We start from the raw sequence: 23,612 nt of genomic DNA on the forward strand, positions 1-23,612 counted from the left end.
TAGAAAGAGTCCAGTGTTTCAGAAGGAGTCTAGCTTCTAAAGGCACAGTTGCCATCTTTACAGTTTTGAGTATGTTGCATAGAATATCAGAGACCTGTGATTTAGTAATGGAATGGTCCCGACACATAAGTACAGACTTATAAAAATTCAATAATTGTCAGTGCATTTGTGTTTGATAACTTGACTTTTAGTCATTTGAACATTTTACCCCGAAAACAAATGTTTTATACAAATTTGCCTGTGCCATGTATACGTCATGCATAGCCTTACTATTTTAGTTTTGAAGGTATGTAAGTAAGGAAGTGCCTTCTATCATTCAAAATAAACAGCTTTATGTTTCATTGTGGAATGATTTTGCTGATTTCAAATATTTCTGTTTTGTTAGCTCTGACCCATGTCAAATAGATTTATCATAGCCCCAACCTTCCATCTGACCAGTGACATATACTGAAATGAGCCTCCACCCTCCAAATTATGGTAGTTCTGCTTCCACACACCCATATCGTAATATGAACAGACTCTGATATTGTATAATACTGAGAATTAAGGGAAATGTAGGTATGGTCTCTTTCCCTTTCATACAAGTTGGTGTACCCCAGGAAGCAGAATTTACACATCTGGCTGTTAATATGGTGCTTGCTAGATTTTACTGCCTGTTAGAATTCCTGCATAGACAGTAATTGCAGTCGGGGGTTATCCTATTCATTGATATTCTGTTACTGCCTTTTTAAGGGGTACATTTTGGAATATTTTCTGCTTAAAACCTGAGCTTTGGCTGGCTAAGATCTAGCTGTATTCAGCTGGACGTATAAGAGAATTTAAGTACCTTTTATCTGCACTTTTTTGTCAAATAATATAGCATTTTAATTGATTTATTTGTGTTGCATTGAATATTAACTGAACTGGAAGTTTTGACTCTGTTTTTTCAGTTAGTTCCCCACCCACCCTCTCTGGTTTTGTTTTGGTGTTAATCTTGGTGGCTTTGAAACTGCCCGCTCCTCTTTTAAGTTTGTGTTTCAATACTCCTTTTGGGCCCATCTCATTTGCTCACTCAACTGAGTGCAATGAGATTATATTCTAATTTCAGGCACTCCTACTGTGTACAAAGAGAGCATCTGGGAAAGAAAGAAAAAATTTAAGCTTGTTTCCTGCCTTTCCTGTAAGTGGTCTAGACTGTTTGTAGGCTTCTAAGCCCCCAAGCCTTTCTGTGTTGGAGGGAAGCCTTCTAGCTTAAATTTGTTTCTTAGAACTAGCCAGTTTTCTAGTTTCAGCACTCAAATCTGTTTCTTTGAACTCGGCACTTGTTCAGAACTCGTAAGCACTAAAGCTGCAAATTACTACAGTACTCCGCTTTCCTCACTTGTCTAGAGGAAAGCAGTTTTTTAGTACTTAATAAATAAGTTACTACAGTACTCAACTTTCCTCACTTGTCTAGAGGAAAGCAGTTTTTAGTACTTAAGGGTCAGCTCCTGGTGATTTCTCCTGTCTACCTGATGAATCTGGGCATCTTGGGGCAATGCAGCAATTGTTTAATGTACACAGACAACCCTATCCTCCTACCACCCAACACTACAACCTGTGAGAGATGCACTTATATATCCAAACTGGAAGCAAAGCTGTCTTCACCCAAGACTGGACTAGACACTCAAGAGGAGAAGGTAAACACTTGCTCCACACCACACTCATCACATAGTCCCTCAAAACCTACACCACCAAAACACACAAACACAAAACACACACCTAAATTAATTCGCGGAGCTTCTCAATAAAAACCTGCCCAAGCATCAGGGACCTCCAAAGCAGAAATGCAAGCAAACTCCACCCCCCAACACAACCCAAATGACACACAGCCCACAAAGTCAGTGTGCCACTCAACCACAGCCCATAAGGCATAACAACGTACCCAACACTCTAGTCATAGGTGACTCTTATAGTCAGGCACACTGATGTTCCACTCATCAGGCTAAACAAGGAGAAAGTTACTGTCAGCTGCCTGTCAGGTGCCAGGATCCGCCACATAACGCACGCACTCAGGTCACTCCACAACAAGTACAAATATGACACTGTCATTGTCCATGTTGGTGTGAATGACCGGAGACGTACCTCCCTGGACTACATGAAAGGAGACATGGAGGAGCTCTCCGATCTTGTAGCCCAGGCAGGTATGACCCTAGCCCTGACTAGCATCCTGCCATCACCCAGAATGATACCACAGTACAATGACAAAATGATTGACTTCAACAATTGGCTAAGCTTCTGGTGTCATTCTTAGGGGATCCAGTATTTGCCTGCCTGGGACGACATGCTCGACAGACTACGATGCTTTGCCAGAGATGGCCTGCACCTGCCGCCCTTGGGATTCCGGATACTGGCTAAGGCTCTTGCCACCCCTATACTCCCTTTTTTAGGCAAGGTTCAAATGACAAATTCACCACTGTAACAGGTACAAGCAAGCAAAATCTGAAGGTAATGCTACTCAATGCTAGAAGTCTAAACCTCAAAATGCACTCAATCGAGGCACTCCTTAAAATGGGGAACATGGACATCTGTTCAGTGACAGAGACCTGGATCAAAGCTCCAGAGAGCACCCCTGCGTTACCAGGCTATAATTCATACCACACCTTGTGTCCACCTAACCCAGAACAAAGCACTAAAGGGGGAGGCATGTCCATATTCATTAAGGATATCCACACCTCTAGGCTAGTTGCACTGCATAATGCATCCGAGATTATCCAAGTGCAACTAACTCTGGGCAAGACCGCAATCCAAATTGTAGCTTGCTACATACCCCCCACCATGCTCCAGGATTCCCACTCCTCATTTCTTGATACACTGGAAAGTATTAGGGTACAACTCAACACCCTAATAATGGGCGATTTCAACTACCCCACCATTAACTGGGAAAACTACTCCTGTACAAACTCTTATGATCAACGTTTTCTGGAATTCATAAATTCCAACGCCTTGGATCAACTTATTCACACCCCCACCAAGGGGCAGCAGTATCCGGGACTTGGTCATTACCAACATGGGCATCCAGTGTTCCACACCAGAGGTCAATTCCTTGTTGGTCAGATCCGACCACAATCTACTCACCCTAGACAGCCACATCCCGCCCCCACCCCCAATTAGGGGAAACCACCGTAAAAAATTTCTCCAAAGCCAACTTCACACTTCTTAAGACAGAAGTGGCAAACATCATGACACCCATGTAGACGGACAATAGAGGTACGACTGCTGAATCCTACACAAATGCACTTTATAAGCACTTACACGAGTGCATGGATCATGCTATCCTTCATAGAACCAAGATGCTATCCTCCAAAAAAGGAAGCCAATCTAGTGGTCCTCTGCCATAAACAAACTCTACAACAGAAGAAAGAAACTGTTGCAAAAAAAGAGTAAAATCCCATGACTGGAGGAACTCCCTGGTCAACCTCAGTAAGAAGATGAGATCCCTCATAAAATCTTCCAAAGCTAGTTACGAAAACAAAATTGCCACTGACTCTAAAGACAACCACAAAGCATTCTATAGCTATGTCAAGAATCTCAATGGCAACACTCAGATCTGGTCTGAGTTACAGCACAATGGCACTAAATATACAGAACCAACTGATATTGCCAACGTCCTGGCAGATAGGTTCAGTGCTAACTTTACCCCCCCCCCCCTCTCACCCCCTAGAGGGCCCATCTGTATACCGGAAGAATGCAAAGTTCCTGTAATCACAGCTGCAGAGGTAAAAACACACACTCCAAAGCCAAGAACACAGCATCCATGGGACCTGACTATCCCAGGCTGCTTTCTACATGAACTACAGAATGAACTGGCACCCTACCTAAGTACCATGTTCAATCATAGCCTCACCTCAGGCTTTGTGCCCACTGAATGGCGCACCGCAACGGTTATCCCACTCCACAAAGGGGGAGCCACGATGGACCCCCGGGAACTACCGCTCCATTAGCCTGATGAGCCTGGTCTGCAAGGCCATGGAACATATCATCATGGAACTCATAAACAGACATTGGTAATCTCCAAACTCTGGACCCTACCCAGTTCGTGTTTGTAAAAGGCAGATCATGTCTCCTAAATCTGATTGACTTCTTTGAATCAGTCACCAAAGCCATAGATGTGGGTAAGGTGGTTCACACAGCTTATCTAGATCTCGCCAAGGCTTTCAACACCATCCCCCCACTCTGAAATTGTAGATAAGCTCACTAAACTAGGTATAAATCCCTATGTCACAAGATGGGTTGCCAACTGGCTCATGGACAGAACCCACACTGTGAAAGTAGCAGACTCCAAATCTGACTTCAGACCAGTGACAAGTAGAATACCGTAGGGTTCAGTCCTGGATCCTCTCCTGTTTGGTATCTACTTCTCTGAAGTACAGGCTAACACAGAAGGTCTTTGGCTAACCAAGTTTGCAGATGACTGCAAACTAGGCGCCATAATCGAAACTCCTAACAATGTGGACATACTACAAAAGGGCCTCACTGAGACAGATGCCTGGTGTTAAAGCCATGGCCTGAGGTTCAGTGCCAAAAAGTGTATTGTCATCCCCTTTGGTAAAAATTCTGTACCCATGAACTACCACATAAATTGTAGTCTACTTAATGCCGAAAGTGTGATAAGGGACCTTGGGACACAGGTGGACAGTAGTCTCTCCTTTGATAATCACATTGCCACAGTGGTCAGGAAATCCTTCTACTTGGCTCACCTCATCACAAAAGGTTTCTCATCCAGAAAAATAGGTCATTGTTCCCCTCTACTCATCACTCATTAGACCCATTATAGAGTACAACGCCCCTTTTGGTATGTACCTCACAAGACATCTACAACAACTGGAAAGGCCACAGAAATACCTCACAGAGGATTACTGGCCTCAAACAGATGCCGTACGCAGACCATCTCAAAAAACTCCAGCTTTACTCCATCGCATATCGCCTACTCGGAGGCGATCTCTGCCTAGCATACAAAGCTATGTCAAACCCAGAACTGTTGGACATGCTCCACTTAAAGAAATCCCAGTCCATCCGAGCTACACACTCTAGGGAACCAAACCTTGTCACCACAATAAACAGAACATGCTGGAGGGATAGATTCCTGTCCCAGAGACTTCCCATACTCTGGAACAGACCGCCTATCTATGTCAAACAGAGCTCCTCATTAGCACTCTTCAAGAAAAGTCTTGATGATTGGATGGGAAATAGGAAAGTCACCCCAGGGATTACTTTTGTGGCTCTACTCGACAGGGGCACAATAAAATAATGTTCTTGGGTGGCGAAAGCCAGGGGGATACCTTTTTGGCTAGGCTTATATAGGCCCTAGGGCTAATAGCCTATTACCTACCTATGAACATACGAATGTAATGCACTGGGATTGTTTGTTGGATGGCAGTAAACTTGTCCATGGTAGCATATAGGCATTACATTAAACTTCAGACAGATATTGATTCCATATTTTTTTTCTAGTTCTCTCTTACGTTACTTTTAGGTATTAGTCATTCTATATTATGTTTTTTGAGTGCTTAATTCCAGCTTCTACATTTTTAATTGCTTGATTCTAGCTTAAATTTCCTGTGTTTTTTTTTTTTTTTTTTTTTTACTTTTCGTTATACATTTTTCTGTGTTAGTTATTTCACAAAGGGCAATGTTTTGTTGTTAGAGAGTTTATCAAGTTAATGTAAGTGGTAAACGCATCTTGGCATGAGCTTCTCCCCTAACCAGAAATTTCTTGGGTTACTATGGAAATGTGATTTGGTCAGACTTGCCCAGTAGTGGTGGCTGTGAGTGTCATACCCTGGAGTATAGGGTGGCATTTATCTCCCTATAGCTTTAACCTTTGACAGTAAACTGCCAGACTAACTTGTCTGGCATGTATATGCCGTTGATCTGACATCCAGTCGCAGTTTGTCAAATGCCACAGTCATAAAAGTAGTTTAGAGCAGAGATTTTGTCTCTGAATCTTTATTAGTTCACCTTGTACTCTAATCACAAAACCTTGCATAGTATTCAAGGCCATAGTGTACAGTCTTGTGTAATGTTGGAGGGGGGGGGGGTGATTCACAAATTTTCACTGGTCAGCTGTGCTGTGACTCGTAACTGATTTCTGAAACTGCAGTTGTCTCCGGGTGTGATCTGTGTAAATTAGGCCTCTGCCTATCATGGATGTCTTTACTATAGAAGTTGAATAGCGTGACAGTTGTTTATTATTTATTGACTTTAGTTTACCACAAAGGTCTGACTGGGCACACCGATCCATTTTTAGTAGAGGCCCGGGGAGAAAAGCTCCACACATGATATAATAACATTTTATGATCACATTACAAAAAAATCGAAGAGTAAATTCAATTACAAGACTGCAGGGTTTTATACAATTCAGTAATACAAGAGAAACCTTAAATACAAGATTATATGTTTTGTAGCTTTTATTATCCTGAGATTGATAGGTAGAATAGTTAGAACTTACTTTGTGCTACATCTTGCAAAGGATGTATGTGAATATTCTTCACGTTGCACCCATCCCTTCCATGGTGAACACTGTTTCCAAAACAGAACAGACTGTGTAGTGTTATAGCTCAGTGCTACACTGCTGCATTCTGTTGAATGAAACACTTATCCACAGTAGTACTGTGTGGTAGATGATTGTTAGACATTCACCAGAAGGGCTTAATGGGATCTGTAGGCACATCTTTGAATCGCAGTATAGTCAAACAGTGGTACAGAAACACATTGCTCAGCTTGGGCAAACATCTATACATATCACCCCTTGTATTCCTTTTACATATGTGTGTATGTATGTGTATGTATATGTATATATATATATATATATATATATATATATATATATATATATATATATACATATATATATATATATATATATATATATATAACACACACACACACATACATATATGTATCTTTAAAGATCTATATAGATCTTTATATCCCCGAACTGCTGTGCGATCCTGGCCCCAGCGTCTTTGGCTACCGTAATTTCTCTTCCCATCCTAAAGTACCCAGCTCTCCAGCCTCCATATCCTGTCCCTGGATGTAGAATCCTTCTGGCCTGGCGACTAAGGAACCATTAAAACCTGCTGATGTTATGTGATCCTATCTCGCCTACATTCTGTACTGATGGGCTCGGAGCCGATCCTCGGCTCCGACTCGGCACACTATGCTATAGAGCGAAGCCTCTTATTGGCTGAGCTATTCTATATCCCAGGATGCACCACCACTACTTCCCCAGATCTCGTTTGCCACATACAAGCTAAGACGTGGTCTCGAACTTGGCTGAGCTAAGTGCTTTTTTTCTGAAAGTTTTTCTGTCAGGAAATTCTTTAATCTTTACCCAAAAGCTGTTTTAACAGCTATTGTTGTGTATAAGTGTGGTTTTTTTTGTAAATTTTTTGTGGTAAATTTGTGTGACTGGAAAGGGAAAGGTTTCCGCTTAAGTTAGAGGGGCCTGCCCCTAGTTCTTTAGTGAGTCTTCTTATTATTTCGGAGAGGTCAAGTACCTGTTTGAGTTAGAGGGTTCTTGGCCCTCTTTTTGGTGAATTTGTATTTGTTTAAGTTTCTTGGGCTGCCGCCTATTGTTTAAAAAAAAAAAGAGTTTTTATTGTTGTGAAAATCTTTGTGCTGAGTTACATACATTGTGTTTTTCTCTGTTATAGTGAGTAGTCTATAGACATTATGTCTAAGGAGCATAGACCCTCAGAATTCAAGAAGTGCACGAGATGCAACTATAAAATGTCCATCACGGACGATCACTCCTTATGCGTGTACTGTTTAGGTGCCAAACACCTTCAGGAGTCCTGCAGCGTGTGTCACGCCTTTTCCTCTAGGGTCCTCCAAGAGAGGAAGAATAAATTGATCTTAAAAGGGCTTATCAAACCCTCCTTCGAAGAGGCCTCATCTTCCTCTTCCTCTCCAGCTAAGAAAAAGAAATAGTCAGCTCCGACCAGCCCGTCGGAACCGACCACTGAGAAATCTAGGCAGGCTTCTCCATCGGCTCCACGGACTTCGGAGCCGAGGGCGGAACGGTCTGCCTTGATGCCTCCAGCCTCAACTCCTCTGGTTTCGGAGCCGATGGCTGGGGCTTCGAGAGGCGGGTCACCTTCATCGGCTCCACTGATTTTGGAGCCGATGAGGGTTGCCGGCTCAGACACTTCCCCTTTGGCGCCGAAGCCCTCTTCGGCACAGAGGGAATTTGCTATGGAATCTCCCTCGGCACCGATATTGGTCGAGTCCATTCGGAGCCAGTCCCCCAGTCCTTCGGAGCCAATGGAGAAGTCAGCTCGGACCCGATCGGTCTCCTCCCGATCTTCCAAGATGTCGGATTCGGACATCGACAGGGTGCTCCAAAGACTTTTTCAGTCTCCTGTGTTCCAGAAATTAGTTTCGGCTCCAGCCCATTCGGCTTCGGAGCCGATGGCCCACTCTGTAGTTCTGGTTCCTCCTCCAACAGCCTCGGCACCGTTGGAGCCGGTGCTGGTGGAGCCGTTGGAGGTTTTCGGGTCGGCTCCGACCCTTACTCCAACTCTGGCTTTCGGGTCTGAGTTCGGTACACGGACCTCCTCGGTCGGCCCCGGGGGTGACGCTTCGGGACCGATGTTTTCGGTTCCGAGCCTTCCTCTCGGTGCGTCGGCTGCAGGGGTGCCGTCTACTGTTGTGGCCCCGGGGGTTGGACCTTCCCAGGACTCTGGCGGTCCAGCCTTCAGGGCCATGAGGAGTGCCTTGGCCAAATCTTCTTTGGCTACCTCCACGGTCTCACCGGTACCTTCCCTACACACGGAGACTGGGTCTTTTGTAGTCCCCCTGTCGCTAGACAGCGGAGCCCCGGGGCCTGAGGTCACCCCCAGTGGGGTTTCACCCCCTCCTGGAGGTCCCTCTGAAGCTTCTTCGGAGGAAACCCCAAGGAAAAGACTGTGCAAGAGGAAGCACGTCGACTCCCCCGATGAGTCTCTCACGTCGGACACCGATCTTGATGATGCGGAGGGGTCCCCTAAGTCGTCCTCTGAGGATGTCTCCTTTGCAGACATCTTGGAGGCCCTCAAACAACGAGGCGGCTGGCATTCCAAAAACCCCCTTCCGCTGACGAGTCGGTGTTCCTCAAGGCCTTCGGGGCTCAGCCCTCCGCCTCCTGGGTGTCTCCACCCTTCGAGCTCCTAGATTTGATCTGTCGAAGGGCGTGGGAGCATCCAGACTCTGTGGAACCGGTGCCGGCTCGCCCAAATAAATTCTTATCAGCACCCCCAGAGAAGGAGTTTCTGACCAAAGGTGTGGCTGTAGATGCCCTGGTGGTGGCATCTGCTACCCAGCAAGATGTAGCAGAGGCTTCGACGTCCGTCCATCCTCCTAATAAGGAGTCTAGGAGCATGGACCGGTACGGGAAGCGCACCCTCAGTTCAGCGGCCTTTACCTTAAGGTCCCTGAACTATTTGACGCACTTCACTAAACTTCAGAGGGATCTGATCAAGGAGCTTTCAGATACCCTCTTGGGTAACCTACCTGAGCAGCTGGCCCAGACGGTCGGCTCTCAGTTGGCTACTCTGTCATCGATATCAAACTCGTCCATGAGGCTCATTTCATATGCAGCCGAGGGGGCGAGTAGAGCGGCGGGTACGGGTGTTACTCTACGGAGGCAAGCCTGGCTCCACCTGTGTCATTTTGCAGAAGCCTTTAAGTCTTCCTTTGCCGACGCTCCCTTTGATGGGTCCTCTTTGTTTGGACCCAAGGTAAAGGACACATTGACCCGCTGTGAGCAAGAAGGTAAGACTCTGACTGCCGTAGGGGCACGATTTTCCACTCCCTTTCGGCCTTACCCCAAGGCTAAAAGAGGAGGGAAAATGTGGTTCCGTAAATCCCAGAAGTCTTATCCCTCGCAGCAGGACGATCCCCCTTCTAGAGGCAGAGGAAGGGGAAATTTTTCTGGAAGATGCCGTCCCAGAGGCGGCAGAGGCCCCCGCAACACTGGAGACCGCAAGTCCTTTCGTGGCTCTTCAGCCTTCCACAATCCCTGAAGGATTGCCCGACTGTGCAGCTCCGGAGCCAGTCGGGGGTCATTTTTCGAGGCACCTAAAAGCCTGGGAAGGTATCACTCAGGACCGATGGGTGCTTCGAATCATCGCCGGAGGTTACACCATCCCCTTTTCACACCCTCCACCGCCGTCCAAGAAAATCCCGGACCCGCCACCCAGTCAACGGGAAATCGCAGCCTTAGAAATCTCAAAGCTGCTTCATAAAGGAGTCATCCAACCGGTCCCCGCAGACCAGATCGGATTAGGGACTTACTCAAGATTCTTTTTGGTGCCAAAAAAGACCGAGGACTTGAGGCCCATTTTGGATCTCAGCATCCTTATTCGATCAGTCAAAAAGTCCAAGTTCTGAATGGTCACCTTACAATCCATTCTCCCACTGCTGGAGAAAGGTGTTTGGATGTGCTCCATAGATCTCAAGGACGCCTATTATCACATCCTGATAGATCATTTGCGTTTCAGCCTGGGAGACAGTCATTTTCAGTTCTGTGCCCTGCCCTTTGGTCTCACCACAGCCCTCAGGGTGTTCACCAAATGTTTGGTGGTCGTGACTGCTCACCTGAGGAGTCTAGGATTCCAGGTGTTTCCGTATCTGGACGACTGGCTCCTAACTGCCACCTCCAGGCGTCTACTATTGCAGAACCTACAAGCCACCATATCACTAGGCACTTCCCTTGGAATCACCTTCAATTGGCCAAAGTCTGTGTTGCTGCCATCTCAGCGCATAAGGTTCATCGGAGTAGAAATAGACTCAAACCAAATGCGGGTCTATCTTCCTACAGAAAGGATACAGACTATACAGGCTCAAGTCCGAGCCTTGCTTCTCAGATCCAAAGCCCCAGCCAGGATGGTCCTCCAGCTATTAGGCTCTATGTCGGCCACTGTTCTCCTAGTCCCCTTAGCAAGATTGCATATGAGAATTCTCCAGTGGCTCCTATCGACACAGTGGTCCTTTCAGGATCTCCCTCTCAGTCACCTCATACGGATCACGGAAACCTGCAAACGGGACCTTCGCTGGTGGCTGGTGTCCTCCAATCTGGATCAGGGACGACCCTTTGTTCCACCTCCTCCTATGGCCACATTGACGACGGACGCCTCCCAGACGGGGTGGGGGGGGGTATTACCTGGGCAGGTCAGTCCAAGGCAATTGGCATTCCCACGAGAGTCTCCTTCATATCAACATTCTAGAAATGAGGGCGGTGTTTCTGTCTCTACAAGCCCTCCACGATTACCTCCCTCAGGGCGTAATTGCCATTCACTCCAACAACATGTCAGTAGTCTGGTATCTGAACAAGCAGGGAGGGACCAGATCCTACCCCCTTTGCAGAGAGGCCATGAGAGTTTGGGAATGGGCAGTGGCGACCAGACGTTTTCTGGTAGCGACTCATATCCCTGGGAAATCCAACGTGATAGCCGACAGACTAAGCAGAACTATTCTCTCTCCTCACGAGTGGTCTCTGAACGACGCAGTGGCAACTCAGATCTTCAGCAGATGGGGAACTCCTTATTGCGACCTTTTCGCAACCCCGCTGAACGCGAAGTGCAGAAAGTTCTTCTCTCTCACTCCAGCTCTGGGGCAGAGTCCTATGGATGCATTAGCCCATCCTTGGCCCACCGGCTTGCTATACGCCTTCCCTCCAGTTCCCCTCCTTCCCAGAGTGATCCAAAAGGCGTCTCACTTGGGGAGCAAAATGATTTTAGTTGCCCCTTACTGGCCTCGTCAGATATGGTTCCCCTATCTTCGGAAATATGCACGGGACGCTCCATGGTTCCTGGATCGGATCCCGGACCTATTAATTCATCAGTCGGGACAACTCCATCAGTCCCTTCACACTTTGAAGTTAACAGCTTGACGACTCCTCTTCCAACTATAGTCAGGAATCATACTTTAGACCCGGAAGTCATTCGTATCTTATCCTCGGCCCACAAGTCTGCCACTAAGAAATTATATACTAGCAAATGGAAGAGATTTGCTATTTGGGCTCAACTCCGGGGTCTAGATCCCATCACTGTCAGAAGTCCTGAAGTTTCTAACTTCCCTATTCAATCAAGGTTCTTCAGTCTCTACCATCAAGGTCCAATTGGCAGCTATTTCCAATTTTCATGAATCTATAAACCCACCTTTAATGAGCAACAGATTGTGTAAAACCTTCGTGAAAGGTGCTGTGCTTTTATGACCTCCGATTTCTCATCCTGCTCCTCTGTGGGATCTCGATGTGGTATTACGTGCCTTAACCTCTTCCCCCTTCGAACCGGCAGCAACCTGTGATTTGAAATTTCTTTCTTGGAAAACTGCCTTTCTGGTCGCGATTACTTCTGCCAGAAGGGTTTCAGAGCTTCAAGCTCTATCTGTCAAACCACCGTACCTGGTTTTTCACAAACCACCGTACCTGGTTTTTCACAAAGTTAGAGTATCCCTCAGGCCTAACCCATCTTTTGTCCCTAAAGTTTGTTCCAGTTTTTGCCTGCAACACTCATTAGAACTTCCAGTTTTCTTCCCAAAGTACTCAAACAAAGCGGAATACATCTTCCACACATTGGATGTTCACAGGCAATTGCGCTTTTATTTAGACAGGACCCAACAAACACGGAAAACAGATCAATTGTTTGTGTCCTTTTCGGATAATAAATTGGGCAAAGCCGTCACAAGGGTCACTATTGCCAAATGGATCAAGGACTGTATTAGTCAGGCTTATTCCTCTTCTAATAAAGAGCTTACAACCTCTGTCAAAGCTCAATCTACAAGAGCTATGGCTACTTCAATAGCATTCCATTCTAAGCTTGCCATTAGTGACATTTGTGCTGCGGCTACATGGTCTTCCCCGCACACCTTCATTTCCCACTACAAATTGGATGTGGCATCTCGGGGGGCGAGCTTCATTTGGTTCCACAGTTCTCGGGAGTGTTTTCTAGTGAGCCACCCAGGAATTAGGTGCTAGGGACGCTGTCCCATCAGTACAGAATGTAGGCGAGATAGGATCACATAACATCTTTTAGTTATGTACTTACCATAACTTTAGATGTTTGGGATCCATCTCGCCTACATTCCTAATAACCCACCCTCCTTCCCCCTGCCTTGGAGATCAGAAGAGACCGGACGGTCCGAGTACTATCGTTTCATCTTGAAACATCTGGCAATGTTATATAAACAGTTGTGTGCGCGCATGAGTGCGGACAAACAAGATCTGGGGAAGTAGTGGTGGTGCATCCTGGGATATAGAATAGCTCAGCCAATAAGAGGCTTCGCTCTATAGCATAGCGTGCCGAGTCGGAGCCGAGGATCGGCTCCGAGCCCATCAGTACAGAATGTAGGCGAGATGGATCGCAAACATCTAAAGTTATGGTAAGTACATAACTAAAAGTTTCCTCATATTGCCTCTGATCCCTCAACTCTGTTTTTAAAAGAAAGCGAGAAAGTATGTTCTTTTACTACACCGGGCAGTAATGTTTATATTTATAAGCATTTAATTCTAGGTGGCTGTAAGCTCGTTCCCCAGCCAGGACAGTCCAATTCCTTACTACCCTATAGCTAGCAAACCTTTCCCCTGTAGTACTACAACCCTCCTTTTAACTGCAGGCCTCTCTCACCCCTATCCCCGACCAGTCTTCTCCCTCTCAAACTCACCTGCTATTATATAGTTTTTGTCCACTAGGTGATACTTTTACCTAGTCCTACCTTCCTCACACCTATCCTATGAATTCATATCCTAACCACTTCACAACTCCAGGTCTTAGAAGTGGCTGTTAATTATTGTCCACTTTTTTCTTACTTCTAGTTTTAGTACCCTCCTATCCCCCTACTACCCCCCACCACTTTTCCTAAACTCTATACCCACTCACAACTTTACTAACCTTGCATACTCTGCATTTCACTGATTGTTCTTTTGGCTGCTTCTTCCCTCTCTTGTCTCTTCCCACTCCGTTCGCCCTGCGGGCTCACTCCGCTCCCCCCAAATTCCACCCACCCCCAGTGCATCTACACTTATACTCACCTAGCCGCCACTCCTTCCTCTCTACCTATTACACCCCTCCCCTTTCCCTAACCACTCCTACTTGCTCTCTACCTATTACACCCCTCCCCTTTCAACACCATCTTCTTCCTACCCCCTCCCCCTATAATCCATCTCCTCACACCTCCCTTTATATTTAACAACACAATATCTAGTTCTAATCCTTCTCCCTACACTACATATTCTACTTTATCAAGGCCTCAACATGCTTACAAAACTTACATCATTCTCAATCCAACTAATACTACTTCTGAACCTTACCTGTATCCAGTACCTTACCCAGCCCAACTCCACAAATCACACACCATTACTTCACACAACCAGCTCACTCCCTTCAACTCACTTACACTCATTCGTCTCAATCTCCCCTGGACTGTATCCCATTTACATCCATCTATTTTTTCACTACAAACTAAGCTCTACTTACAAACTATTTAGCCCCTCTCTAACCTCCAATATCCACACAAACCTGACAATATACAACATACAATCAAGGCAATCCAAACACCTCATCAGCATAATCCGTCACCTAACAACCATACTTCTGTCTGGAGATATACACCCTAACCCAGGCCCAAACACCACTTCCCCTACATCTAAATCCATCCTATTAGCTTCCCTAAATGCCCAAAGCATAGCTAACAAAATCCCCAACCTCCATGCCTGGCTTTTCCACAACAAACGTGACATCTTAGCTATTTCTGAAACCTGATTAAAACCTCATATAAAAGATGCTGAAATAGTACCACCAAAATACTCATCAGAAAATACAGGGCCCACAAAAAGGGTGGTGGGGTAGCTCTACTCTACTCATCCACCCTATCCATTACTCCCTATAGCAAACCCATTCCTCACTTCTCCAATGCAGAATTAGTACTAGCTCTATTTCAATTAAATAAACACAAACACATTTGCGTAGCCTCACTTTACATCCCCGTGGAGACAATATCTCAGTACTTGAGGATATCCTATCCTGGCTTTCTACCAATATCACTAATGAAACTATTATCATGGAAGACGCAAATATTAATTGGACTTCCATTCATTCCCCTACACATCAACCTATATAAGTACTCTCCGCTCATCAACCTCACTGCCAGGCCCTCTAAAGACTTCTCCAGTGGCAGTACCCTAGACTGGATCTTAGTCTCTCACCCCCACTACTACACTGATAGTGGAACTCTTCCTGATTCCCTCAGTGACCACCTTCTCATTTTCACCAGACGTCTTCCATCTCCATTGCAAGTAACCCATAATTACATTGTTACTCGCTACCTAAAAAACGTCAACCCAGTAACCTTCTCAGACTCCCAAAAATTAATAAATTGGAACCCCCTAAAAACTCTACTCCTGGATAATCCTGTTGCACACTTCAGTACAACTTTCCTAAAACTGCTGGATAGTTTTGCCCCCATAAAAACCAAAAGAATAAGAAACAACACCGCCCCCTTGCTAGCAAAAAACACACTAACTGCCATGCGACTTAGGGACAAAACCTGAGCACATTACCAAAGAAACAAAACTCCCACCACCCTTAATGAATTCAAAACGCTTCGCAATACCGTTAAAATGCTTATCACAGCAGATCGACAGAATTACTTCTCCTTACTCCAAAACAACCACAAAACCAATCCTCAAAAATTCTGGAAAGGCATCACTACCCTCCTAAAACCTGGCTCAGCAGAAAACCCAAGCCCAGACCCAAATGCACTAGATATAGATCTGGCTACCCAGTTCAACTCTTTTTTCATAGACTCTATTTCCAAACTAACCTCATCCTTCTCTAATAACACCTCACCCCCTACTTCTGCATCCCCCTCTTGTCACCCCCTTCATCTCCAGTCTCTCAACTCCCACCATTCTCCTTAAAACCCATTCCTACTTTTACCATAAGAAACCTCCTGCAAAAGCTAAAACCATGCACCAATGCCCCCGATAACATTCCCTCATCCTTCCTCAGCATAGCTGCCGAAGCCATTGCCTTCCCCATCAGCACCAATCGCTCTATCCAAGAAGGTCTTGTATCCAAACTCTGGAAAAGGGCTTTCATCATTCCCTTGCACAAAGGAGGCAATAATAATATTACTAACTTTCGTCCCATCACCATCCTCTCTCCTATATCAAAACTCCTAGAGAAATGTATCCATCTTCAACTCCTTCCCTATCTCTTAGATAATAACTTACTAACTTCCACACAACACGGATTCAGACCCAGTCACATCACCATGACTGCCCTCCTTTCCTTCCTGGAAACTGTAAGTAAAGCCAGAGATTCTGGCTCTACTGTATCTACCCTCTTTCTTGACCTCTCTAAGGCCTTTGATACTATCTCTCACAACCTTCTCCTAACTAAACTATCCAACTTAAACCTATCCCCTTCCTCTGTCAATTGGTTCACCAGCTATCTCTCCAATAGGCAACAAGCTGTCAAGTGGAAAAAAGCCATCTCCTCTTTCCTTAACACACCCACTGGTGTCCCCCAAGGTTCCATTTTGGGTCCTCTCCTCTTCAATATATTCATAAATGATTTCTTCCACTCAATTCCTCATGCTAAACTTATTCAATATGCAGATGATTCTACAATTATCTGTGCAGCCACTTCCATCACCGCTCTCTTAAAACTGACTCAAGACGCCTTCTCTACCACAGAACAGTGGATGAAGGACAATCATCTAGCACTCAATGCATCAAAAACCAAACTTATGGTATTTACCCCCTCAAAAACCAACACCATTGATAGAAAACTATTCTCCATCACTAGCCAGAATAACACACCTCTTGAACTGGTATCTGAAACCAAACTACTAGGAGTCCAGATTGCTGACCAGCTTAAATTCAATAGCCACCCTACAACTAAACATAAAAAAAAACACCAAAAACTTGGCATGCTCTACCAACACAATCGATTCCTCACTACATCTACTAAGCTCACTCTCGCTACTACATTTCTCATCCCTTCCCTCCTTTATGGTGCCCCTCTTCTAACAAACCTACAATCATCTCTCAAAACAAAACTGTCCTCTTGTTATAATAAAATTGCCAAATTTGCCACTAGCCACAGATCATCTACCCACCACTGTGCATCTCCCCACAAACTTAACTGGCTAGAGCTTCCCAACTATCTCTCCTATACTCAGCTCACTTTTGCTCACAAACTAATTTTTCATCCCTCCCTCTGTCCCTCTCTCAGCTCTGCCTTTAAAATGCACCTGCCACAAAGACTCCTAAGATCTAATAACCAAAACCTAATAGAGCTGTACAAACCCCTTCACTCTCCAGGACAAAACCTCCTGTCCTTTGCCTTGGCACGCGTGTGGAACTCCCTTCCTCCCTCCATCCGTATCACCACCAACCTCCCTGCTTTTAAAAAATCACTGCACTCACATCTAACATCCTCATGGGAATGCTCCTGCTCTCACCCCTCATAGCCTATTCTCCACTTCCTACAGGCAACTATATCATATATTACCAGACACCAAATAATAAGCCAACTGTAATGGCATCTTATAATTCTCTAATCCTACTATTCCACTCAAGAAACTATATATTTACTACAGCAATGCTTTGTTTTACTACAAAATGAAACTTAAAAATTGCATTGTAACTGCTTAATCTTTGTTTTGTCTTGAACCCACAGATGACTGGAATTCTAAACTGCTGTAATCATTTTGTTACCACTGTTTTAAAGCTTTGTCTTTAACCTACAAATGATTGAAATTGTAAAATGCTGTAATCTTTTTTTTTTAACCTTTGTTTTGGAGCTTTTCTCCCCAGGACTCCATTGAAAACGGGTTGTTATTGGCCCAGTGGACTATCCTGGTAAACCAACTGCAACCAAATAAATATATGTGCATGTGTGTGTGTGTGTGTGTGTATATGTATATATATGTATGTATATATATATATATATATATATATATATATATATATATATATAGATATATATAGATATACATACATGCGTGCACACACACACACGCATATATAGATATATATATATATATATATATATATATATATATATACATACATACACATACACACATTTTTGTATTCTGTTTGTCTACTTTTTTGCTGTTAGTAATACCATTGTGTGCATTTGTTTTTTTTCTCATGCTTTTAAGTTTCAGAAGAGACCTTAAAACTCAGATAAAATTGTGTTGTCTGCACTAAAGTCATAAATATTTATGTTTTTTCTTGCAGAACTAGGAATCAACTTTGATCACATCTTGCAGAAAACTTTAACAGTGCTACATCCACTTAAAGCAGCAGATGGCAGCATTATGAATGAAACAGATCTTGCTGGGCCTATGGTTTTCTGCTTGGCTTTTGGAGCTACATTGCTACTGGTAAGTTTCCTTGCAGATCATTTGATACTTCAAGGAAGTTAATCATCATACAGTTTATGCATGCGTTTTGCTTTCATTGCATGCCTTTCTCTTGTTTCTCTATTAAGGCGAGAGTTGCCTGTTGACATGTCTTACATGGAAGCCTGAATAGTTTTAAAACAGAAAATAAAAAGTGTCAACTACTCCTTTCCACAATTGAACGTCCACAGTTTCAAATTAATTTCTGTTGCTGTGCCTTCCACTTACTTATTTGTGTTTTTGTGTGTGTGTGTTTTCTAGATGGCATTGTGTATCACAGTAACGATTTGCTGGCTTTAAATTCTGTTTACCATAGTATGTACTTCATTCCCTTGTTAGCTGAATCACCTAAAATAAGTAAGCAGAACTGGCTTTTCCTGCCTTGTGTTCTACAAAGCAGATTTTTTGGTGTGTGTGTGTCCTGAATTAAACTGTTCTAGCATAGTAGGGCTCCATTCAGTCATTGTAGACTGTTGCAAGTTGATCTTCCTTTGTCATCATCCAAAATACTTTTTGTTAGGAAGTTGGACTGGATGTTCACAGAGGGGCTTTGTTGCAACTACTGGCAAACAACTGCAGTAGGAATCAAAAATGTGCATTTTTTTCAGTAGTATCATTTTAGCAGCAGGGTCTTTTTTTATGTTTTTTATTTTTTTTTGTAAGTCCAGTGCTAAACACAGCAGTCAGTGAAACAGTAACTTGTGGCAACTGATTACATCCATCTCAGTAAGTAAACCAATAACTGTACAGTGTAGATTTCTTTAGGTTTAGTTTGCATATAAATGGGACTGATCATATAGCTGGTTAACACGTACGTTGTCCACTTCAGGTCTTTATGAATATTCCGAGTCCTATTCTTCACATTTGATAATGTTATACCACCTGCTTTCATACAAAATAAAGTTCTGTCAGTAAGTTTAACATGTTTTGCTTGTTGCAAGTCATATGGCATAGACATTTTTATTTTCAACTTTTTAACTGTTACATTTTCGTGGCACACATTCGCAACTTTCTGAACCTGAATGTGTTCCTACTTCAGAGTTCTTCACCCTTTTCTTATCCAAAAGTAGATGATTTCAATGTCAAAGGAGTCTTGCATGTAAATATCTTGTCCCACATTTGTGTATTTTGACACCTTACTCTTAGCCTGGGGCATAACCAGAACATGTGCATTGTGCACATGTTGTCCTCTTTTTCTACCATTCATCCATAATCTAGACAGGGTTAGAATTCTTAATTGTTGCTCTCATAGCCTACTCCATTTCATTATACTCCATGTTCTTCCTCAGATTTTTCCCTTTCCAATATTGTCATATTCAGCCATCCTTGAGAGGTTTAACTACTTTCTGTGTTCCTTAGTACTTCTACCTTTTTTTCTTCCCATAACTCTGCATGGATTAAGCTATGTCACTTGTTTTGTATTACTTCTTTTGTCTTTCTCTTTCCTTAGTAACTGTCTTTTTATAGATAAGGGAAAAAGCTTACTGTAAATCTTACTGTAAACAAACCATTGTTTCCTTGGAATTTCTAACTCCCTCCATATCTTCTGGAAAGGTTTAATTGCTTCTGTATGGCATTACTGCCTGGTTACTTTATCAGTTGTGTGCATCCATGTATATATAGCAATCCTCTCAGACTTGCTTTTCAATTGTAAAACTTCTGCTAACTGCTGGCTGAGACCATATGGTACCTTCAAACCCCAGTTGCCAACTAAAAACTTGTTTAACTACCAACACCTTCCCCAGTCTCTACGTGACAGTGTCATGATATTCTTCATATTCAGTGCTGCAGTGTACTAATCCTTAAGTCTTCCAGTCACTCAGGAGCCCATGACCTTGACTTTGAGTCTTAGCATCAACCCAAGCCGGTGGTCACTCAATGACTGTCATCCAGACTTCATGGTATAAGAAGGATATCTGGTTCCATCTTCACTGCTTTCTGTCTATTCAGTCCAATTTACTTTGTGTTTTATACCCTTGCAGTCTGTCCGTTAGCTCATGTTTCCAGAGAGTCTCCTTCTAGACAGTCAAGTACCCTGTTGAGGAATCTGTGCTCTAATTAATGTTCAGAAAAGTTAATAACTGTTTGTCCTGTGGGAAACCAATCCCACAAAGATTTTCACTCTTTTTTTCTTGGGGGCTCAGCACGATGCATCTATAACTGCTCTTGTGCTAAGCTTGATACAAAACCCCTTAAATGTTAAGAGCTGAGATACTCGCAGCTCTTATGGAGTCCTCCTCATTGAATTCTTCGGTAGCTTTGCAACCTTTGACGTCTACAGGCCCACACTAACTCCGCCAGCGGCTGGTGTGATCCCCAAAAAAATGAAAAAATAAAAAAACTATTGATCCAGAGGCTGAAGACAAAACTACTGTGTTAGTTAAGTTGACTGAGGACATTGATGAGGCATCTTCACAGCCTCTGAGACCATTGAATGCCAGGCTACAACCCTCTAGCGTAACCCCTCGGGGTAGGGAGTGCCATGGTCCCTGGCCTACGCACAACTACCACCACCTCTCATACATCAAAAACACAAAAAGATTCATTGAGCTCACTACCAAAAGCAGTACGTGTGGAAACCACGTAAATGTAGAAAGCAAACCTGCTGATGCCACCCAAGCTGAAGTAAAATGGTTGAAATTATTAAAATCAGTTCCTTTATTAACAAAATAAAACGTAATCCTGCTGTTACTGTCTGGATAAGCACTTTCGGTTGTTGAACCTTTATCAAATCCTAAAAAAAAAAGCAGCTTCCTTTCATTTAAAAAGAACTTCCTGCAGCTCATTCATTCAATCAACCAATAAAGTTTTGGTGTATGGACATACCTCTCATTCAGAGTGCACATGGACTCCACAGAGGAGTCCCTCACTGAAGACACAGATTTTGATGAAGGGGAAGGGATCCCCTCGGTCACCCTCTGAGGTATCCTTTGGTGATATCCTCAAAATCCTGAAACGTAGAGGTGACTGGCAGTCCTCTAATCCGACCTCTGAGGAATCTGTGTTCCTGCAGGCCTTTCGTGCCCAGCCCCCTACCTCCTGGGTTACTCCACCTGCCGAACTTGTCCGGCTTATCGTGCAGCATGCTTGGAAGGCTCCTGACACCATCTAAGCTATTCCCCGGAGGCCAGATAATATTTTGTCCCCTCCTGCTACGGATCCCCATTGGTCAAAAGGTCTTCCTGTGGATGCTTTGGTGGTGGCGGTCGCAACAAAAAAGGATCTGGCAGAAGAAGAAAGCCAGATCGTCCATCCGCCTAACAGAGTGTTCCGGGCTCTGGACAGGATTGGGAAGTGCACCTTTGCATCAGCGACCTTTACTATCAAGTCCCTGAATTGTATGGCACACTTTACCAGGCTTCAAAGGGATCTGATTTCTGAGCTCTCTGAAACATTGGCTGGTGCCATGTCTGTTGAGATTTGTGACAAAGTGGCCTCTCAGCTGGCCACCATTGAGTCAATATCTAACTCCACTATGCGACTGATATCTCACACATCAGAAGGAGCAGCGGGTTCAGCTACGGTCTTGAGATGACACGCCTGGATGCACTTGTGCAATTTCGCGGAACCCTTTAAGGCTTCCTTTCTTAATGCTCCCATTGAGGCCTCCTCGTTGTTTGGACCCAAAGTTAAAAGCACACTGGCCAGATGTGAACAGGACGGTAAGACCCTTTCTGCCATTGGTGTCCGTTATTCTTCCCCTCAATGTGCTTTATCCCGATACCAAAAGAGTGGGAAGATATGGTTCAAGAAATCTTAAGGCCCTTTCCGTGACACACAGGCCGAGTTCTCCCCTAGAGGCAGAGGGGGAAAACTCACAGGGAAGACGCTCCTTTTGGGGCAGAGGGGGTCCGCGTAACCGTGGTTCCGGGGATTCTTTCCCTGGCCAATCCTACCAGCGCTCCTGAAGAGCGGCCCAACTCCTTTCCTCTGGAGGTGGTTGGGGGACATTTCTCCTTGTAACCTTCTGCCTGGCTAACCATCACCACCGATTCTTGGGTCCAAAGGATTATAACCAGAGGTGATCATATCCCCTTCGATCTTTGTCCTGTCCCTTCAAAAAACCTTCCCGACGTTCCACACAGTCAAAGGGAAGAAGCAGCATTACAGATAGAAAAGCTGCTAAGAAAGAGAGTCATCCAAATAGTCCCTCCAGACCAGATAGGATCCGGATTCTACTCAAGACTATTTTTGTTGCCAAAGAAAACCGGGGACTGGAGACCAATTTTGGATCTCAGTGTGTATTGAACAAGTTTGTGAGAGTACAAAAATTCTGGATGGTCACAATAGAGTCTATCCTCCCGCTTTTAAAAAAAGACGATTGGATGTGCTCCATAGATCTTCAAGATATGTACTACCACATAAAAGTGGACAGGCCATCAAGAAGATTTCTGCGCTTCCGTGTGGGAGCCAGTCACTACTAGTTCAGAGTACTGCCCTTCGGACTCTCTACAGTCCCCAGAGTGTTCACAAAGTGCATGGCAATTGTCACAGCTCACTTGCGACTTCAAGGATTCCAGGTGTTTCCAAACCTAGACGACTGGCTCATTTCCACCCCCACCAGACATCTATTGGAAGAAGTCCTGGCATACTCTCTCCTCACTGCAGAAAGGCTAGGCATAACCATAAACTGGCAAAAATCCAATCTCCCCCCATCTCAGTCGACAGAATTCATAGGGGTTATCTTGGACACAAAGAACTGCAGAGCTGCCATTCCAGAGCACAGAATTTTAAGGATAAAGCAACTGATCCCAATCCTTTCAAGGGAGAAATCCACGGCTCACTCGGTTCTACAGCTGTTGGTTTCCATGGCAGCCTCCATCACCATTGTCCCCCTGGCCAGGTTTCACATGAGGCTTCTACAATGGCTACTGCTCACCCATTAGTATCCCTTTCAGCATCCTCTTTCTGCCATGATTCTAGTAACCCACAGGTGCAAACAGGATTTAAATTGGTGGATGATACACAATTTGTCACATTGGTCTTGCCCTTTTTCCTCCCAGCATCCCAAGGCCACAGTGACTACGGACGCCTCCCTGATGGGGTGGGGGTCTATGTCAGGGACAGACAGTCCAAGGCACTTGATCCGAACTGGAGACCAGCTGCATATAAATGTTCTAGAACTGAGAGTGGTGCTTCTGGCGTTGCAAGCATTCCATCCCCTGCTGCCGTCTGGGACAATTAAGATTCAGTCA

General features: G+C 44.5%; 1 protein-coding gene across 3 annotated transcripts in view; it reads left to right on the forward strand.

Annotated features, from left to right (window-relative positions):
* YIPF5 (Yip1 domain family member 5) overlaps positions 1 to 23,612 on the forward strand; it is a 315,397-nt gene that overhangs the window by 137,067 nt on the left and 154,718 nt on the right. For all 3 annotated transcript variants that reach the window (XM_044069146.1, XM_044069147.1, XM_044069148.1), the window contains exon 4: positions 18,254 to 18,399. In XM_044069146.1, the coding sequence (XP_043925081.1) occupies positions 18,254 to 18,399 (146 nt within the window). The remainder of the gene's footprint in view (positions 1 to 18,253; positions 18,400 to 23,612) is intronic.

Source organism: Protopterus annectens, chromosome 4.part0 (genome assembly GCF_019279795.1).
Source record: "Protopterus annectens isolate FY-2018-M chromosome 4.part0, PAN1.0, whole genome shotgun sequence".
Lineage (NCBI taxonomy): Eukaryota > Metazoa > Chordata > Ceratodontiformes > Protopteridae > Protopterus > Protopterus annectens.